The sequence below is a fragment of the Chelon labrosus genome (assembly GCF_963514085.1).
Source record: "Chelon labrosus genome assembly, chromosome: 6".
NCBI classification, from domain to species: Eukaryota; Metazoa; Chordata; class Actinopteri; order Mugiliformes; family Mugilidae; genus Chelon; species Chelon labrosus.
In genome coordinates, this window is record NC_140342.1 from 28126061 (window position 1) to 28142235 (window position 16175).

Consider the following 16175-nt stretch of genomic DNA (forward strand, 5'->3'; position numbering starts at 1 on the left):
TGGTGAAGGTGAATGTGGATATAGGAGGAGAAAGCTGTGTCACCTTTCATTAGAGTCCAGGAACAAGACGTCTACTTTAAAACAGTCAAGAGTCGGTTTGGGACGATGTCGTTTTTGGTTTTTAGAAACACCCAGAGATACAGCACCAGTCAAACGCTTGAACACACCTTCTCATTTGGTGATTTTTTCTTTTTTTATTGTTATTACACCGATCAGGCATAACATTATGACCACATTCCTGGACATGGGCCTTCTGAGGGTGTCCTGTGGTGTCTGGTAACAGGATGTTGTTAGTGGGGGGCCTTTGAGGGGAGGGGCCTCTGTGGATCATCCCACAGATACTTGATCAGTTTGGGATCTAGTGAATTTGGAGGCCAGGTCAACACCTTGTGCTGTTCTTCATGTTTTTATTTTTAGTTGTTCCTAAAGTGTTTTTGTGTGTGTGTGTCTGTGTCAGGCTGCATCCTGCTGGGGATGGCTGCTGCCATCAAGGAGTGTCATTGCTATGGGGTGGGGGTGCCTGGTCTGGTCTAGGAGGGTGCTACATGTCTAAGTAACATCCACACCAATGAATGCCAGGTCCAGAAGTTTCCCAGCAGAACACTGAACTGTCACAAGATGGTCAATGTTATTTACTTCTCCTGTCAGTGGTCATAATGTTGTGGCTGATTGGTTTATATCTCAATCCACCTCAGATGTTCAGAGAAGGGGTTTATAATTTGACATAGATGTTTTGCTTTACTCCTCTTTTACTCGTCTTCCCAGTCCATCTGTCTTCTCTGGCTCAAATGTGGACATTCTTGTCCTCTAAAGAGTGTCCCTCGTCCTTCCGGTGTAAGTGGTCCAGCTACGCCTGAAGAAGCTACTGGGACGAGTCTTAAAGAGACTCTACAAGTCCAGTTGCTCTTGTTTTCAGCTTCTTTTATTGGACATACTATGACCTGGATTCACAGACACATTGTCGTGGACGTTTCCTTCAGGTAAACGTTTGGGGAACTCCTGAGACAGACTCAGAACACATCTTTTTAAAAATAGCTTACTCCATTTAACATCCGTGGTCTCTTGTCACATCACTGCTAGTTATTTCCTGAGTGATTCAACTGATACAGAGGAAAATAAATAGTTTGTCCTTTAATGCAACCAGCGTCTTCCCAAAACCGTCCAATTTTTATCCAGGAGTCCAGCAGACGTACTATGAGCAGTAATTGGGTTCTGTTAGCAGTCCAGTGAGAGGGACACAAAGAGGGAGACTTTCATTGACATAAAGGTCTGCATGATAATGGAGGAGGGAGGAGGAGCGAGGAGGAGGAGGAGGAGGAGAGGGCAAATACTGAGTCAGCGTTTGGCAAGAAAAAAACCCCAAAACAAATGACTTACAGGTGAGTGTGGAGGTCGGTCCACGCTGCTGAACAAACGCTGCATCACCATCCATATCTGGGTTTACTTTAAGCTCCAAACAAAAGAAATAAAAGAATAGCTCCCATGTTCCCTGACGGCGTTTATTTTTTTAGGAGTAACCGTGATGTGGAACGACACAAAGTATGATTCATCTGGTCCAGACTCTCCTCTGACACTTTAAGTCCACAAAAAGGTTTAAGAGCCCGAAGCAGAGAAAGAAAGAAAGAAAAAGAGAGAGAGAGGAGGAAATGAGCCGCTACAGGGGGTTGGTTTCTGGTTTTTATTTCTTTATTTTTGTCTCGCTTTTAGAGCCCGGACTGTAATTCCTCCAGACAGACCATTTGATTTGGTCCCACCGAGGCCGAGGCTGGAGGAACCAACAAGGTGACAAATGATGACCCCCCTCCACCTCCTCCACCTCCTCTCTAGTGGAGTCTGTAACTGAAAATGAGCTGCATCCAACATCAAAGCCTCGTTCAGTATAAACCGACCTGAGCCAAGTAGAAACTGCCTTTTAACGTATTAGACGCCACGATAGGTAGATTTCTATGACTGCAAGAAGAGGCTTGTGTCTTCTTCAACACTTTTACCAGTTTCATTTATAGAATAATAATGTAGGGACGTCCCAATCGATATCGGACAACTTTGACAGAAAGATTTATTGGGCTGAATCCAGTCGACTCTAGGAGAAGACAAGGAAATACTTTAGGAATCTATTTAGGATCGGATCAGGACTATTAAATGATCCCTATCGGATCAGGAGGCAAAGAAACATGGTCGGGACATCCCTATGATAAAGTAAAAAGGGTATTTCTTTTTATAACCGATCAACATCCTAACTACAAAGATGGCGCCACTGCAGACGCCACACTGAGCTTCAAAACTTCATCTCTGGGTTTGTTTTTAACAGAAGCGAGAAAATAAAAATGGGATGTGCTCAAAAACAACAAAAAAAAAAACAATGCATAGTGATAGAAATGAAAGCTCTGGTGAATTATTTGAGTTTATTTTGTGAAACAATGCTCCTTGATCAACAGAAAACTACATTTCTGACTAGAGTGCTAATGTTCAACAAATATTCAAGGCCTAAAAATAATTACCAAACGATTTGGAGGAAGCTTTTATGTTATTTCAAGATGTCTAAGTGGCATTTATTCAGTTTTAACTCATAATTACACCTTCTGATTTGTAAAACCCTAGCAAGGTGTTTATTTCAGTTACCTTGGCGTTAAAAGCTTTTGTGCGAGGTAATTTTTGGAAATGTCTGGGAGGTCGAAGCACAAATAAATATCACTGGAAAAAAAACTGCGCTGCCATTAAAAGCTCAAAAAGCTGCGACCCTGATCCTTCATTAAATATTAAGAGCGGCTGAGTGCAGTGTCTGGTAACGGCAAGATTGTCCGGGATCAACCGCATGAAACCGGCGAGCTGCAGGAGGAGGAGGGTGAAAGAGAGGTGAGGGAGGGTGGGGAGGAGGGGGGAGGCGAGGAGATAAAGGATGGAGTCACTGATTCGTCCCCCCTCTGCGCCTCCCCGTCTCGTCTCCCTCTTCCCTCAGAGATGGTTTTTCATCGAGCTGAGTCAGTCTGAAGAGGAAATGTCTGCGGTCAGAGCAGAACCGAGAGGAAAGCTGCAGACGAGGCCACGCTTTAAAGGTCACGACAGATTCAGATAACAGGAAGCGTGTCAGGACCAACATGGCCGCCCATCACCGCCATGGTGCTGGAAGACGACGAAGAAACTCTGCCTAGCAACAAAGAGCGAGTCAATAAATATCTTCAAGGGAAAATAAAGAAGCAGACGTTGTTGGTCGTTTTACAGAAACCTTGTCCCAAAAATCAAACCATTCACTTGTTGGTCGCTAGTGGACGGTCCAGGCTCTAGTTGACAAACCTCATGTTTCCAAACACCTGACGACCCAAGCTGCTAATAGTACAGTGGATCTGGCGGTAGGAACCAAAGTGGTGGGAAAATAAAATATGGGTTTATTTTGATTTACAATTTAAAAAGAAAAAAGTAAAAATGCTAAACCAGTAAATTCACCTTTGGTCCTTTAATCTATGAAACCAGTGGTTGTTACATTCATATTAAAGCAGAAGATTTTGTAGGTGAAGAAAAAGAAGAAGAAGAAGAACTACTTCCTGGACTAGAGAGACCTGGACCAGTGGTCACCATGGAGACTACTTCCTGGACCAGAGAGACCTGGACCAGTGGTCACCATGGAGACTACTTCCTGGACCAGAGAGACCTGGACCAGTTGAGTCACCATGGAGACTACTTCCTGGACCGGAAAGACCTGGACCAGTTGAATCACCATGGAGACTACTTCCTGGACCAGACAGACCTGGACCAGCAGAGTCAACATGGAGACTACTTCCTGGACCAGTGGAGTCACCATAGAGACTACTTCCTGGACCAGAGTCGCAAGATGGCGTCGCCCGTATCCCTTAAAATACCGTCAGTTTGGCCAGTGCACGGAAGTCCATATTTATATACAGTCTATGCTTGTGACGCGTTTTCCACCAGTCAGAATCTTCCTGTGAGGCACCACCGGCAACAGACAAACACACACAGCAACATGTAATTACTGTTTGTTTGTGTGTGAGTGTGGATGCAACCTGTGATTTGTTTCCAGATGCAGCAACGAGAGCAGCGTGTGGTACTTTTATGTGAAGCTTTTGGTTTTAAGTGGAAATTCTGGGCAAAACGGTTCATTTAACCGGGTAATCGAGGTCAGCCAGTGGCGCTGTTAAACAGCTCCCTCTCAAATTAAAACGGCTAAAATCAAAAATGGAAATGAAAAGCAGAGGAAGAACGGGGGCTAATGTCTGTGATGATGAGCCTTTGTGAAAAGCTGAAAAAAAAAAAAGCACAAAGGCTTCGTCTCTCAGGGAACGCTGGAGGCAAGAGATTGAGAATGCACGCGTGTAGCCTCCGTTTGAAATCCACCCTTGGCTCTTTTTTTTATTTTTTTTGTCCTATCTCGTCGGTGCAGCAGGCGCTCCAGGTAAGCTGAGTTTGACCTTGAAAGAGGAAGCTGCAGCGAGCTAATCGACTGCTCTTAGAAACACCCAATCACTTCCCTAACGCCTAAAACACACACACACTGCCCAGATCAAGCTAATGTGTTATTTACTGATGCCTCTGTTCGTTTAACGGCAACCGAGAAGGTTAAATGACTTCTGCACAAAAGGCGGGCGTCGATACGGCAGCGACGGGGGAAACCAGATGCAGGTCGGAGTCCTTTCAGACTGACATGGGGTCGGTATGAGCTCATTGTTTAGAGAGGTGGTGCTGGTGAGGAGGTTTTTAAAAGGAGAACGCAGCCGGTCAATAGCTCAGCCTTTGACGGGCCGGACACAAAGGATGCAGGGCCAACGAGGGGAGGGGGCCCCGGAGAGGCTCTAAAGAGACGGAGGTGGATCAATAAGAGTCTGACAGGAAGAGTCAGGAGTGAAAGAAAGCAATGAAGATGGAGAGAGAGAGGTGGGACAGTCTGAGGGTTTAGGCTACAGCACAGCGTTAGAGGTGGACGATTCCCAACAGTCAATGGAGGATGATTTATAACAGCAACACCTCTATCACTGGCACTGAACACATTTAAAGAAGAGAACCAGGGATGTGTGTGTGTCTCATGGTAATCAGAAGAAACCCGTCATTTATTAAAAGTCTGAAGCACACACACGACACACCAGAAATGGATCCAGAGCTCAGAAGGGACACAGTTCATGGCTGATAGTTGGAGCTGATGGCGACTAATCTAATCTAAAGGCTGATCATAATCTTTAGTTTAAAAAAGGTTAAATGAGCATGTGACTTGCTGTCCAGGATTTATTTGACTGCAAACGTGCTCAGTCAATTACAAACAGTGAAGGGCCGTTCATGAAGCCAACAGTCTATGTTAGAGGAAACTCAGCAGACACAGAGAGAACATTAGAACCAACAACCTTCATGCTGCGATGCTAACCACTGCTAAAGGATGCTAACACCCACTTAGAGCGGAACGTCACTGGAAATCTGTCTGGTTTTAGTTTTAGAGGAGGTTTATATGAGCAGAAGCGAACTGCTGGGAGGCAGCATTGTCATGCTAGCCATAAGCATCTCCATTAGCATCTCCATTAGCATCTGCTCTGTTGAGGTTTTTTCTCTAAAATAACAAATAAAGACACAACGGCGACTCCCAGACTCTGACGACCAACCAACCATTTAAATTAAATCTAAAGACGAAATTCACTGGAATATGTCTTTGTTAGAGGAAACTCAGCAGACACAGGGAGAACATGGAACCTCCACATAGAAACGGCAGCCGGCCAGCAGATTAGAACCAACAACCTTCATGCTGTGATGCTAACCATTGCTAAAGGATGCTAACAGCCACTTAGAGTGGAACGTCACTGGAAATCTACCTGGTTTAGTTTTAGAGGAGGTTTATATGAGCAGAAACAAACTGCTGGGAGGCAGCGTTGCCATGTAAGCCATTAGCATCACCATTAGCATCTGCTCTGTCCCAGACCCTGATCACCAACCAACCATCAGATAAATATTCAGTGGCTGAAGCTAAGTAAACGTGAAAACTACTACTTTTGGTATTTTAGCATTCTGGCAGTTTTGAGCTTCAGGTCGTACGACTGCGCTCGGCAGAATAAAAGCATTTACAGCGACAAACGTCAGGGTCTTTGTTTTAGAAAATATTGCAAAACGTATTCCATGTAAATCTACATATTTATATCTACATACAATACATGGGTCATATATAGTCTTAAATATATCGTTCGCAGATTAATTATTATTATATGATAAAATTGTCAAAAAAATTATATGATTTAACAAAAGGAGGAAATTTTTCAATTATCAAAATATTTATCAATCTATAATCCGGATTTTTTGGGTTATGTTTAAAAATTGACTACTTAATTAAAGCACATTAGCACAAAGCATTTCATTCAATAAACCTGTTTGTTTTTTTAAGTTGTGCTACGTTTCCGTCTCCAGTAAAACCAAACCCTCCCAGCGTGTTCACCCCGTCCTTAAGCCAACACATTTATTAAGAGCAGATTAGCACCCCTTGAGTTCAGGATGTTTAATTTCTCAGCGTGCCAAGTCTTCCTAACCCCAGGAGTTGCAGCATGAGCCGTCCTAATCCTGCGTCCATCCAGCTGCAGCCCAGCTCGCGTGTCATCGCAGCCAAACCGAGACAGAACGTGTCAGGCGCTGATCTCCGAGCGATTTCAGGTCAGCGCTAAAATAATCCGGCCCACCCGCAGACTTTCAGCTAGCTCATGCTTATAATAATGACACAAGCTAGGACTTATCACGGCATGAGCGGAAGCTAATTAATAGCCTTGTCTCTGAACTTCAGAAACACACCCACGTATCAGTGACTTTATCTTTAATTATCATAAAGACAGTAAATTAAAATGCTGTGATCAGTTTTATTCTTTTGTAATTAGAACTGCTTTAAAATTACTGATTAATCTGTTGATTATTTTTTAAATTTGGTGATTAATTATTTGGTCAATAAAAGCTCCAACATCAAGTGAAGCTCAGAAAACAAACACATTTTAGGAGAAACTTCACAGATGTTCTTCTCTCTAATCTCAAACGTGCACACACTACAGGATATTATTCAGATTATCCTGCCAGATGAGGGAGCATTGAACACATCACCTCATGTGATCTCACAGTTCAGACCTCACATTAATATTCTGACCTGGGCCATCCAGTCTGCAGCTAGCCAGCTGTACTTCGCTAGTCCCTGTGTCTCCACCTGGTCTTAATATAAACGTGTCTCCACATGCGTCCCCAGCCAGCACTTGAGATCTGATCTCAGTTTGTGTGTCTGTAAATCAGCAGCGCCATCATGTGGTCAGTAGAATATTGTAGCAGCTGCTGTCTCTAATGGATCTCTACCTACCGCTGGATCAGAACCATCAACAGCTGCTTGTTGACTCCTCATGCTAACCTCCTCCTCATGCTAACCTAGAAACAACAGGAAATGTAAAGCCTCACAGTCTGAACTTGTTGTTTTTCAGTCAAGCTTTATGGATTTGTTTCCGATCAGTGTCTCATCTCTGACTTCCATGAAGCCAAAGAAATCAACACGAAATAAGCGTCGTAGACGTGTTTGTCTACTGGATATCAAAGGTTCTGATGGCGAGTTGTAAAACACTGTTAGCGCCAGCATCGGATCACGCTAACGGGCGCCTCTTTAAAGCTCTCAACCTCTGACCTTTCCTCGCCGGTTTACAGTAGCTGCGAGCGAAGTGACACAGCACAAGGGGAAGCTGGGAAATCCCCCCAGAGCTACACAACAACAGCCACAGTGTGCAGCACATGTACACGGCCCCGCCGACGGGGTCAGCTGACGAGGCTCCGTTCATCCAAGCCTCGGATCAGGCGGCGCGAGAGTATGAGAGTATTTTAGGAGGTTCCTGTATGCCCCCGCCCCCGAGCGGCATGACTCTGAGATGTGTCAACACTGAAAATAAGTCATGACTCAAGAGGTTTTACTAAAGCGCCGCGGTCTAAACCGACAACACAGAGACGATCAGAACATATAGAGGGAACCAGGAACTAGCAGCACAGAATGGATTAGGTCAGAGAGAGGAAGCTCCAGATGTCATAAACTAAGATCAAACTGTACTTCTGCAGAACTTGAACACGTCTACAACACCGATAGAAGAGTCATGTTTACATTAAAGCAGGCGAACGTGCATTAAATCAGATGGACAATGGAGACAGTTTCTCTGTTTACGTTCCAGTCAAACCCCAAAACCAAACTTTCACATCAGGTTTTCCAGGAAGCTCCAGGTTTCCTGGACGTACGTCGTGTTGTTTGACTCCTGGTTTCTCTACAGCGTGAGGTGAAGCGTGAGCCACGGAGCGACGACGGACACGTCCACCGTTACAGTTCATCAGCATCGGCGACGAGGTTATTCCTCATTCATTCATTCATTCAACAAACTCATCTCCACGTAAAATATGTTATTAAGTAATGATTTACCCAGTCTGGACAGAAAAGAAAGAAAGAAAGAAAGAAAGACAAATGATAGAAGAAAGAGGAGAAGAAACAGAGAGAGAGAACTAAAGAAAGACAGAGACATAGAAAGGAATAATGTTAGATTGATAGACAGATAGAGATAGAAATAAAAAAAGAAAGACAGAAAGAAACTAAGAATAATTGATTGAAGATAAAAGACAAAATATTAACAGATAGAAAGAAATAAATAGAGAGATAGATTGACTAAAGACAGAAAGAAGAATATTGATGAAAGAAAGAAAGAAAGAACCAACGATGCTGGACAGATGGACAGACAGAATAAAGAGAAAAATAAGAAAAACTGTTGATAGAAGAAAGAAAAGAGATAATGTTAGATCAAGAAAAATATCAAGTTAGAAGAAAGACAGAAAGACATAGACAGATAGACAGATAGACAGATAGATAGACTAAAAGAGATATAGATAGATAGACAGATAGATAGAGAGATAGATAGATAGATAGAGAGATAGATAGATGACTACAGTTTCCTCCAGTAGGGGGAGCTGTGCTGCATATCAGAACCTCATTCATATCTACACAGTGTGTGTGTCTGTGTGTGTGTGTGTGTGTGGACTGATTGTGTCTATTACATCGTCGGGGCCTTTGTTCGGGGCCCACAACTGTTTGAGGGTCTCAACCTGTCAAGACTCAACAGGTAAAGGTCACAGTGAGGTCACGGTTAGGGTCAGAGTCTCGTCCTCACAAAGACAGAAAGACGAGTGTGTGTGTGTGTGTGTGTGAGTGGACAGCTCCTGGTGCTGAAACCCTGAGACGTCTGCTCTCTGTCCGTCCATGATGGACGGAGACACGGCAGAGACAACTACAGCCTGGTTAGGACACAGAAGGAGGAGAAGATGGAGATAGAGGAGGAGGAGGAGGAGGGGGATAAAGGAAGGTCAACATGGACGAGGAGGAGGGTGGGAAAGAGAAGAGGAATATGAAGACACGGGAGGAAGATGGAAACAGTGACAAGAGGAAGAGGAGGAGGTCGACACAGGAAGGAGGAAATGTTTAAGGGGTCAAACGGAGGAGAGAAGAAGAAGAAGTGAGGCAAAGATAGAAGAGAAGGAGGTGCAGAGAGGAAGAGAAGGAGAAAACCAGTGATGGGAAACTGTGATGAAGAGGAGACCAGTAAAGGAGAGGAAGAGTAGAGGGGAAGATGGAGTTAGGTGGAGAGAGGAAAGGAGAAGATAGGAGAGGAGAGGGGAGGATAGAGGGAGGTCAGAGTGGAAGGTGGAAAATAGAAGAAGAGAAAGATGGAGAAGAGGAAGAGGTTGATAGAAGGGAAGATGAAGAGAGAGACGGGGGAAGACAGAAGAGGAGGAGGAAGAGGAGGGCGGGGAAAGAGAAAAAGAGTAAATGGGGGAAGATGGAAAGAGTGATAGGATGAGGAGGAGGAGGAGGAGGAGGACTGGATTAGGAGATGGTGAAGGGAAATTAAAGAAGAAGAGGAGGAAGAGGATAAAGGGAGGTCAAAGTGGAAGAGGAGGGTAAGAATGAGAAGAACAAAATGGGGGGAAGATGGATAGAGTGAGAGGAGGAAGAGGAGGAGGTCGACACAGGAAGGGGGGAATGTTTGAGGGGTCAAACGGAGGAGAGAAGAAGAAGATGAAGAGGAGGGTGGGAAAGAGAAGAAGATAAAATGAGGGGGTGAGGCGGATTAGGAGATGGTGGAGGAACATTGAAGAAGAAGAAGAAGAAGAAAGATAAGAAAATGAGAGAGGAGGAGGAGGAGGATGGAGAGAATGAAGAAGACGAGGATAGAAGGTGGAAGACAAGGGGATGAAGAAATGTGGACTAAATAAGAGGAGAAGGATGGATGGATGGATGGACGGATGGATGGATGGACGGATGGACAGGTCAGTTCTTACCTGGTTGGTGGAGAGCTGTGCATTCTGGGAGATGAGCAGCTGGACCAGGAGGTGGAGCCCCGAGGTGAAGAGGCCGGCCAGGATGGCCCAGGTGAGCGGCAGCGGCAGCATGCTGTAGGTGGCGAACAGGGTGAAGAGGACGTAGCCCACCCCGTCCCCCAGCAGCCCGTAGCCCAGACCGGCCGCCAGGATCTGCGTGGCCATGGCCACCCAGGTGACCACGCCGCTGTACTGCAGGTAGCTGTGCGACGTGGTGTCCTTCCGCACCACCACTAAGGCACAAATGACGACCTCGATGCCCGTGAAGAAGCCCAGGAGCGTCCCTTTGATCAGGTCCATGGGGGAGGAGGCCAGGGTGAGGTGCAGCACCAGCAGGGTGAGCTTGGTCACCACGTCCAGGATGTTCATCACCACCACCGACTTGCGCCTCTGGCCCAGGAAGTAGCGCTGGTACAGCCGCTCCAGGTCGCGGGACTTGAAGGCGTTGCGCAGCGTGGGGAAGATGACGCCCCGGTACGTGTAGCCCCAGTTCAGGAAGAAGTCCGAGTTGCTCGGCGCGCAGTCGATCTGCAGGAAGCCCAGGTCGCTGCTGGCGCGCTCCGGGAACACTTTGGTGCCGCCGTTGTTGTGCCGGTCTCCCACCGACGTCCGGCCCGCCGACTGCTTCCGCGCGCCCTGGCTCGGGTCGTAGGGCTCGTCCGGGCCGAAGCCCTTCACCCCTCCTTCGCCTCCCCCGCCCTGCTCGTGGATGAACCGCTGCTCGGTGATGTGCCGCACCGCGTTCTGCCACAGCAGCCGTTTGGGTCGCGCGCTGCCGCTGCTGTTACTGTTGTTGCTGCTGCTCGGGGTCTTGTTGATGGTGTACAGCTCCTCGCTCGCGCTGGAGCACCGGACCTCGGACAGTTCCATCGCCGCCGCCGCCGCCGCCGCCGCTTGTTGCCGCTCGCGTTTTTTCTCCTCCTGTCCGTTAACGTGTTCGTGTTATCCCGCCCTTCCCGGTCGCGACTTAGCTCAGGGGTTTTGGGGAAACGACGTCCTCTCGTGCGCATCGAACCGGGGGCGCGTGCTTCTTCTCTCTCGGGTTGCGGCGAGCACGGCACGGGGTAAAGCGCGGTTGGAGGTCATTGTCACGCGAACGATCCCACTCAAGAAACAGCACGTAAATCCTCCTCGAGTGGAAAAGCATCTCCCTGATTAACCGCGTACCCTGCTCCTCCTCTTCATCATCATCATCATCATCATCATCACCGTGTCTCCGCGCTGAAAGGAAAAAGGAAATCACCTCGTGGCGTGTCCAGGCAGCAGCTCGAGCCACCGTGCTCCAACCGTCCGCACCATCAGGGTGGGATCCGGGTACAACGAGGCTGCGGGGTTCGGGGGTAAATGTAATCTCTAATTGAACCCCCCCACCCCCTCCTCCTGCCTGCCAAAACTGGCTCGTGCGTCGCAGGCACACCTGGACCTGTTTACTTTGCCATTCTCTTCCTATTTGCGCGTGCCGATGTGGAACAAACCAACAAAAATTAAAAAAATCACGTTAATTTTAATCTTTAAAAAAATAAATATAATAAAAGATAAAAATCCGGGAAGGTCAACAGCGACAGAATCCGGTGATAAAATCCGCGTCTCGAGCTGAAAAAGAAAAAAAAATAATCTCAATTGTCAACTTGTTGTTGCGCGTGAGGCTCCGCAGACAGGATCAGTGTCGAGGGCGCGAGCTCTTCAAACACGGATCGTCCCTCCTTCTCGTGCCTCTCCGTCCACACGAGAGGCTCGCGCTCGGATGCAACACCTGGCTAAGGGCGGAGGGAGGGGTGGGTGAGGGGGGGTGCTGTGCCGAACAAACGTCGTCCGTCAGTCTGTTTTCTCTTTGAGGAGACCGCGCGAGCTCTCCAACGGACTCGTCTCCATGGATGGTGTCCGGTAAATAATGTGGTGTGCGCGCGAGGTTGAGGTTGAGGCTCCTTCCTCCTCCTCCTCCCTCCTCCTCCTCCTCCAGTTCCTCCTCCTCCTCCTCCGGTGAGCCGTCTCTCCGTGTGAGACCTCCCGGTTTCCCTCCTTCGTTCTTCTTCTTCTTCTTCTTTGTCTCCTCCTCGGTGGTGCTCAGAGAGCGTGTAGCAGCCGCCGCGTGGAGTGGATTTACAGAGAGCGCGAGGCTGGTCAGCAGCGCGAGGCGCGTCAGCTAGGCTCCGGTTTGACGTCACAGTCACCCCTGTGTGTGTATGTGTGGTTTTTATTAAGTAGTGGGGGCCAGACGCTCATGGATCACTGTCGTTGTGGGGTCAGCTTGAACTTTTTGAGGGTTTTAAACACGTTAAGACTAAAGAGTAAGAGGTTTAGGGTAAAGGTGACATCTGGGGTCAGAGGTTAAGGGTCAGGGGCAGGGGGTTATATTAATGGAAGGTCCTCATAAAGATAGAAACACAAGTGGAAGGTCCTCATAAAGATAGAAACATAAACACAACACTCTTCTTCTTCTTCTTCTTCTTCTTCTTCTTCGTGTGTTGTTCTGGAGTCTCTCTGTTGGGAAGTGATTCTGCTCCTGCAAAGATCTGCTGGGCCAATCAGATCGTTTGGGGGGGGAGAGGGCGGGGCTTAATATGGTGATTGACGGAAGAGTAGTTGGAGTCAAATTTGTTGACGATAAAATGGCTGCCATCAGAGAATTAAGCTGTTTGTCGTAAAATAATTGAAAGTAAATAACTTAGGACGAAGGACGAACAGTTGACAGATGTTAAAGCATTTGTTGAGAATGCGGTAAATTGCTTAATGTGGTTGGTTGTAGGACTATCCTTAGTCAGGCTAAGAATAGCTAGCATCCACATCCCTTTACATTCCTCTAAAAAACACTCTCAGTCGTTCTTTTACAGCTCTGGCTGCTGCACCACAGCTCTGCAATGTTGGTAATCCTTAAATATGAGGTCGCCCCCCGGTGTGAATCACTCTGAGCGATAGCATCAACACGCCAACATAAAAAGGTAAATAATATTCTCTTGTGATAAGACGCCAGAATAATCCCGAGGCTTGCAGGCCCTTCGCGTCTTAATCACAAACAGTAAACGCCAAATTAACGACGAGATGGAGAACTTCCCCGGAGATGTTTTTACGATCGCCCGCCACAGATCTTCTGCTCACCGTCTTGCCAGGGGGGGACGCCGGTTAAAGCGGGATTAACTCAGATTAATTCAGAGCGTCATCTAAGTGCCCAAAATGTGGGAAGGATATTTGAGGAGGAAACGGGAACGCCATCATCCCCAAACCTCCCCACCCCCACCCCCGCCGCTGCCCATCCCGACCCCCTGCCGCGCTACAGTATCTTGTCCCACTTTTTCTCTTATCCGGGGGAAGCGGCGCCAAGGCCTGTCGGAGCTCCCTGGACTCAGATTAGATTGGGTAAATAATTCTCTCCTAAACCTTGAGGAGCTGCGAGGAGAGGTCCTCATGAGGAGGAGCAACCCCCACTTTGACTCACGCATGGCTCCAGGCGAGAGGAAAGTTGCCTCATTGCTATTCAGTCTATTTTTACCCTCCTTTCGTCTGCCGTGTCTCTACTGTAGCTTTCCTTTCTTTTCTTTTTTTTTTCCTGCTGATTCCCATGAAAGGAGAATTACTGAAATCCTTCCTCCAAACTGAATCTAAACCCGACGCCGTGGAGCAACACTAAGAGGCGGCCGTTATTCAACGCGACCTTAACGTGTCCTTATAAGTGGGACGCCAGGACTGATTGGGGAAAAATACTGAAAAGGCAAAAAGCTGCGGTTCCTTAAACGTTGGACCTCACTGAGCCTGGTGTGACCTTTGTAAATGACTCTTAAATAAAACAGAAACCTTGTGGTCAGATTTTAATTAAGCTTTTTCCTAATTAACGCTTCATTAGTTCACAAAATTAGTCATTTGCTGGTGAATCAAATATGACGATGGTTGAGGTTTTGATAAATGCAGGCACTCGATTACTTTTATACTTCTAGTATATTTTCTCTTACTACAACCAGAAGTGTACGTATCAGTCTCATTTAAGGACGTTTCTAATCCTTAAATGATTCTTCTAAAAGCTCAGGTTCAATGACAATCACATAGATACTAGAAAAGTGAGCTGAGAAACCGGGTAGCCATTTATATATGTCCTCTAAAAGACGAAAAAAAAGGAATTTGCTTTATTAGTACATTTACTTTAACTGCCCTGGTAGATATATGTTGTACCATCCCAACTTTAATCCTCATTAAAACAATGAAATGTGTTGTTCCCTTCATGAATGCTGAATGTTTTGTTTTTATTTTTGCTCTTACCACAATCAGCAGCGTAGATTTCATGTTCTTTTAAAAGGTCCAAAAACAAGTGGAACTGGGCCGCCAACAAAACAACAAACAGGACAATAACTTAAACCCAAACATCTTCTCCCAACAGTTACCTGATGCCTCCTCCAGTCCACTCACATATATAACATTAGCCCCGCCTTCCCAATTCAAAGTGGCCAATCAGGTTCATCCTCTAGAGTAGAGCAGAAACACTTCCTTAAAATGGTTCCAATGATTATTCATTTCATAGATCAACAGTCCATCATAAATAACCAACATTTAAAATAAACTGATTATTGGTGCATCTTGCACTATTTATCCTTTTCATATTTATTTATTTGTCACACGTTCACCGTCCAATCAAATTTAAGAACCCGCCTACTTCTGAGGCTCGCCTCCTCTTTCGGAACTAGCACAAGATGGCTGCCACTTTTACAACATAATATGTTTCAATGTGTTTGTTTATGTTCAGTTCTGCTTCTTTCCTCTCATACTGGGATTATAAATTAATGGCAGGAGACGAAACCAAAATGGTGAGTGATGACTGTTCACTTTACTTCACTTAAAGGCTGTTGTCATTGTTCTCATTAATGAGTCTCAGTTAAATCAAACAAAAGTGTTGAGTAACTAAATAAAGGCTTAATACAAAAAGAATCATATTTTAAATATGGTAAAACAAGATAGAATGGCTATTATTAGCTGGCAGGCTATGAAGAGCTACTATTAGCAGGGAAGCTAGGAAGCAACGAGGAGCTACTATTAGCTGGGAACCTAGGAAGAACTACTATTAGCTGAGAAGCAAGTAAGAACTACTTTCAGTTGGAAGCTAGGAAGAACTACGGTTAGCCAGAAAGCTAGGAAAAGACATTAGCTGGAAAGCTAGGAAGGACTACTGTTAGGTGGAGGCTAGGAAGAGCTAGTATTAGCTGGGAGGCTACAAAGGACTACGGTTAGCTGGGAAGCTAAGGAGAGCTACTGTTAGCTGGGAAGCTAGGAAGAATTACTGTTAGCAGGAAGCCATGGAGCTAGGAAGAACTACTGTTAGCAGGAAGCTAGGAAGAACTACTGTTAGCAGGAAGCTAGGAAGCTCTACTGAATCATACTGATCAGTTGCGCTACATTCATTCTTGATCATTATGTTGTTGTGGATTTGAATGTTCAGATGAGATGAAGTCAAGTCTTCTTGTGCTGCTCAGCCAATCAGAGTGATCTCTGAGAATAGAAACTAGTAGTAAATACAGTGAAACACAACAGAGCACTAAACACACCTCATGTTCTCTGTTGTTGATGTTGTTGTTTTTTTATTGTCATAACTCTCCTCGTATGAAACATCCCGTCCTGCTGTGGCCTCTGCACTCTCACACCCTAACAAGATTAATGCTCAGTTCAGCTCGCCAGGGCTCAATGACTCATGTCCTGGATCAGACACTTTAGATATATATATATATATATATATATATATATATATAGTGTGTATATGCCGAAGGACAAACATCATGTGAGAGTTTCTTTATCGGAACACTTGTCATCATCCACAAACCAGTGTGTGCGGCAGCTGCAGTAACGCCGTG

General features: G+C 46.0%; 1 protein-coding gene across 1 annotated transcript in view; it reads right to left on the minus strand.

The window, feature by feature from the left end:
- adcy8 (adenylate cyclase 8 (brain)) overlaps positions 1-11232 on the minus strand; it is a gene marked incomplete at its 3' end in the record, with an annotated part of 86457 nt that extends 75225 nt beyond the window's left edge. The window contains exon 1 of the mRNA XM_084546560.1: positions 10309-11232. Coding sequence (XP_084402686.1) covers positions 10309-11217 — 909 coding nt within the window. The 5' untranslated portion in view covers positions 11218-11232. The remainder of the gene's footprint in view (positions 1-10308) is intronic.
- Positions 11233-16175: the final 4943 nt, after the last annotated feature.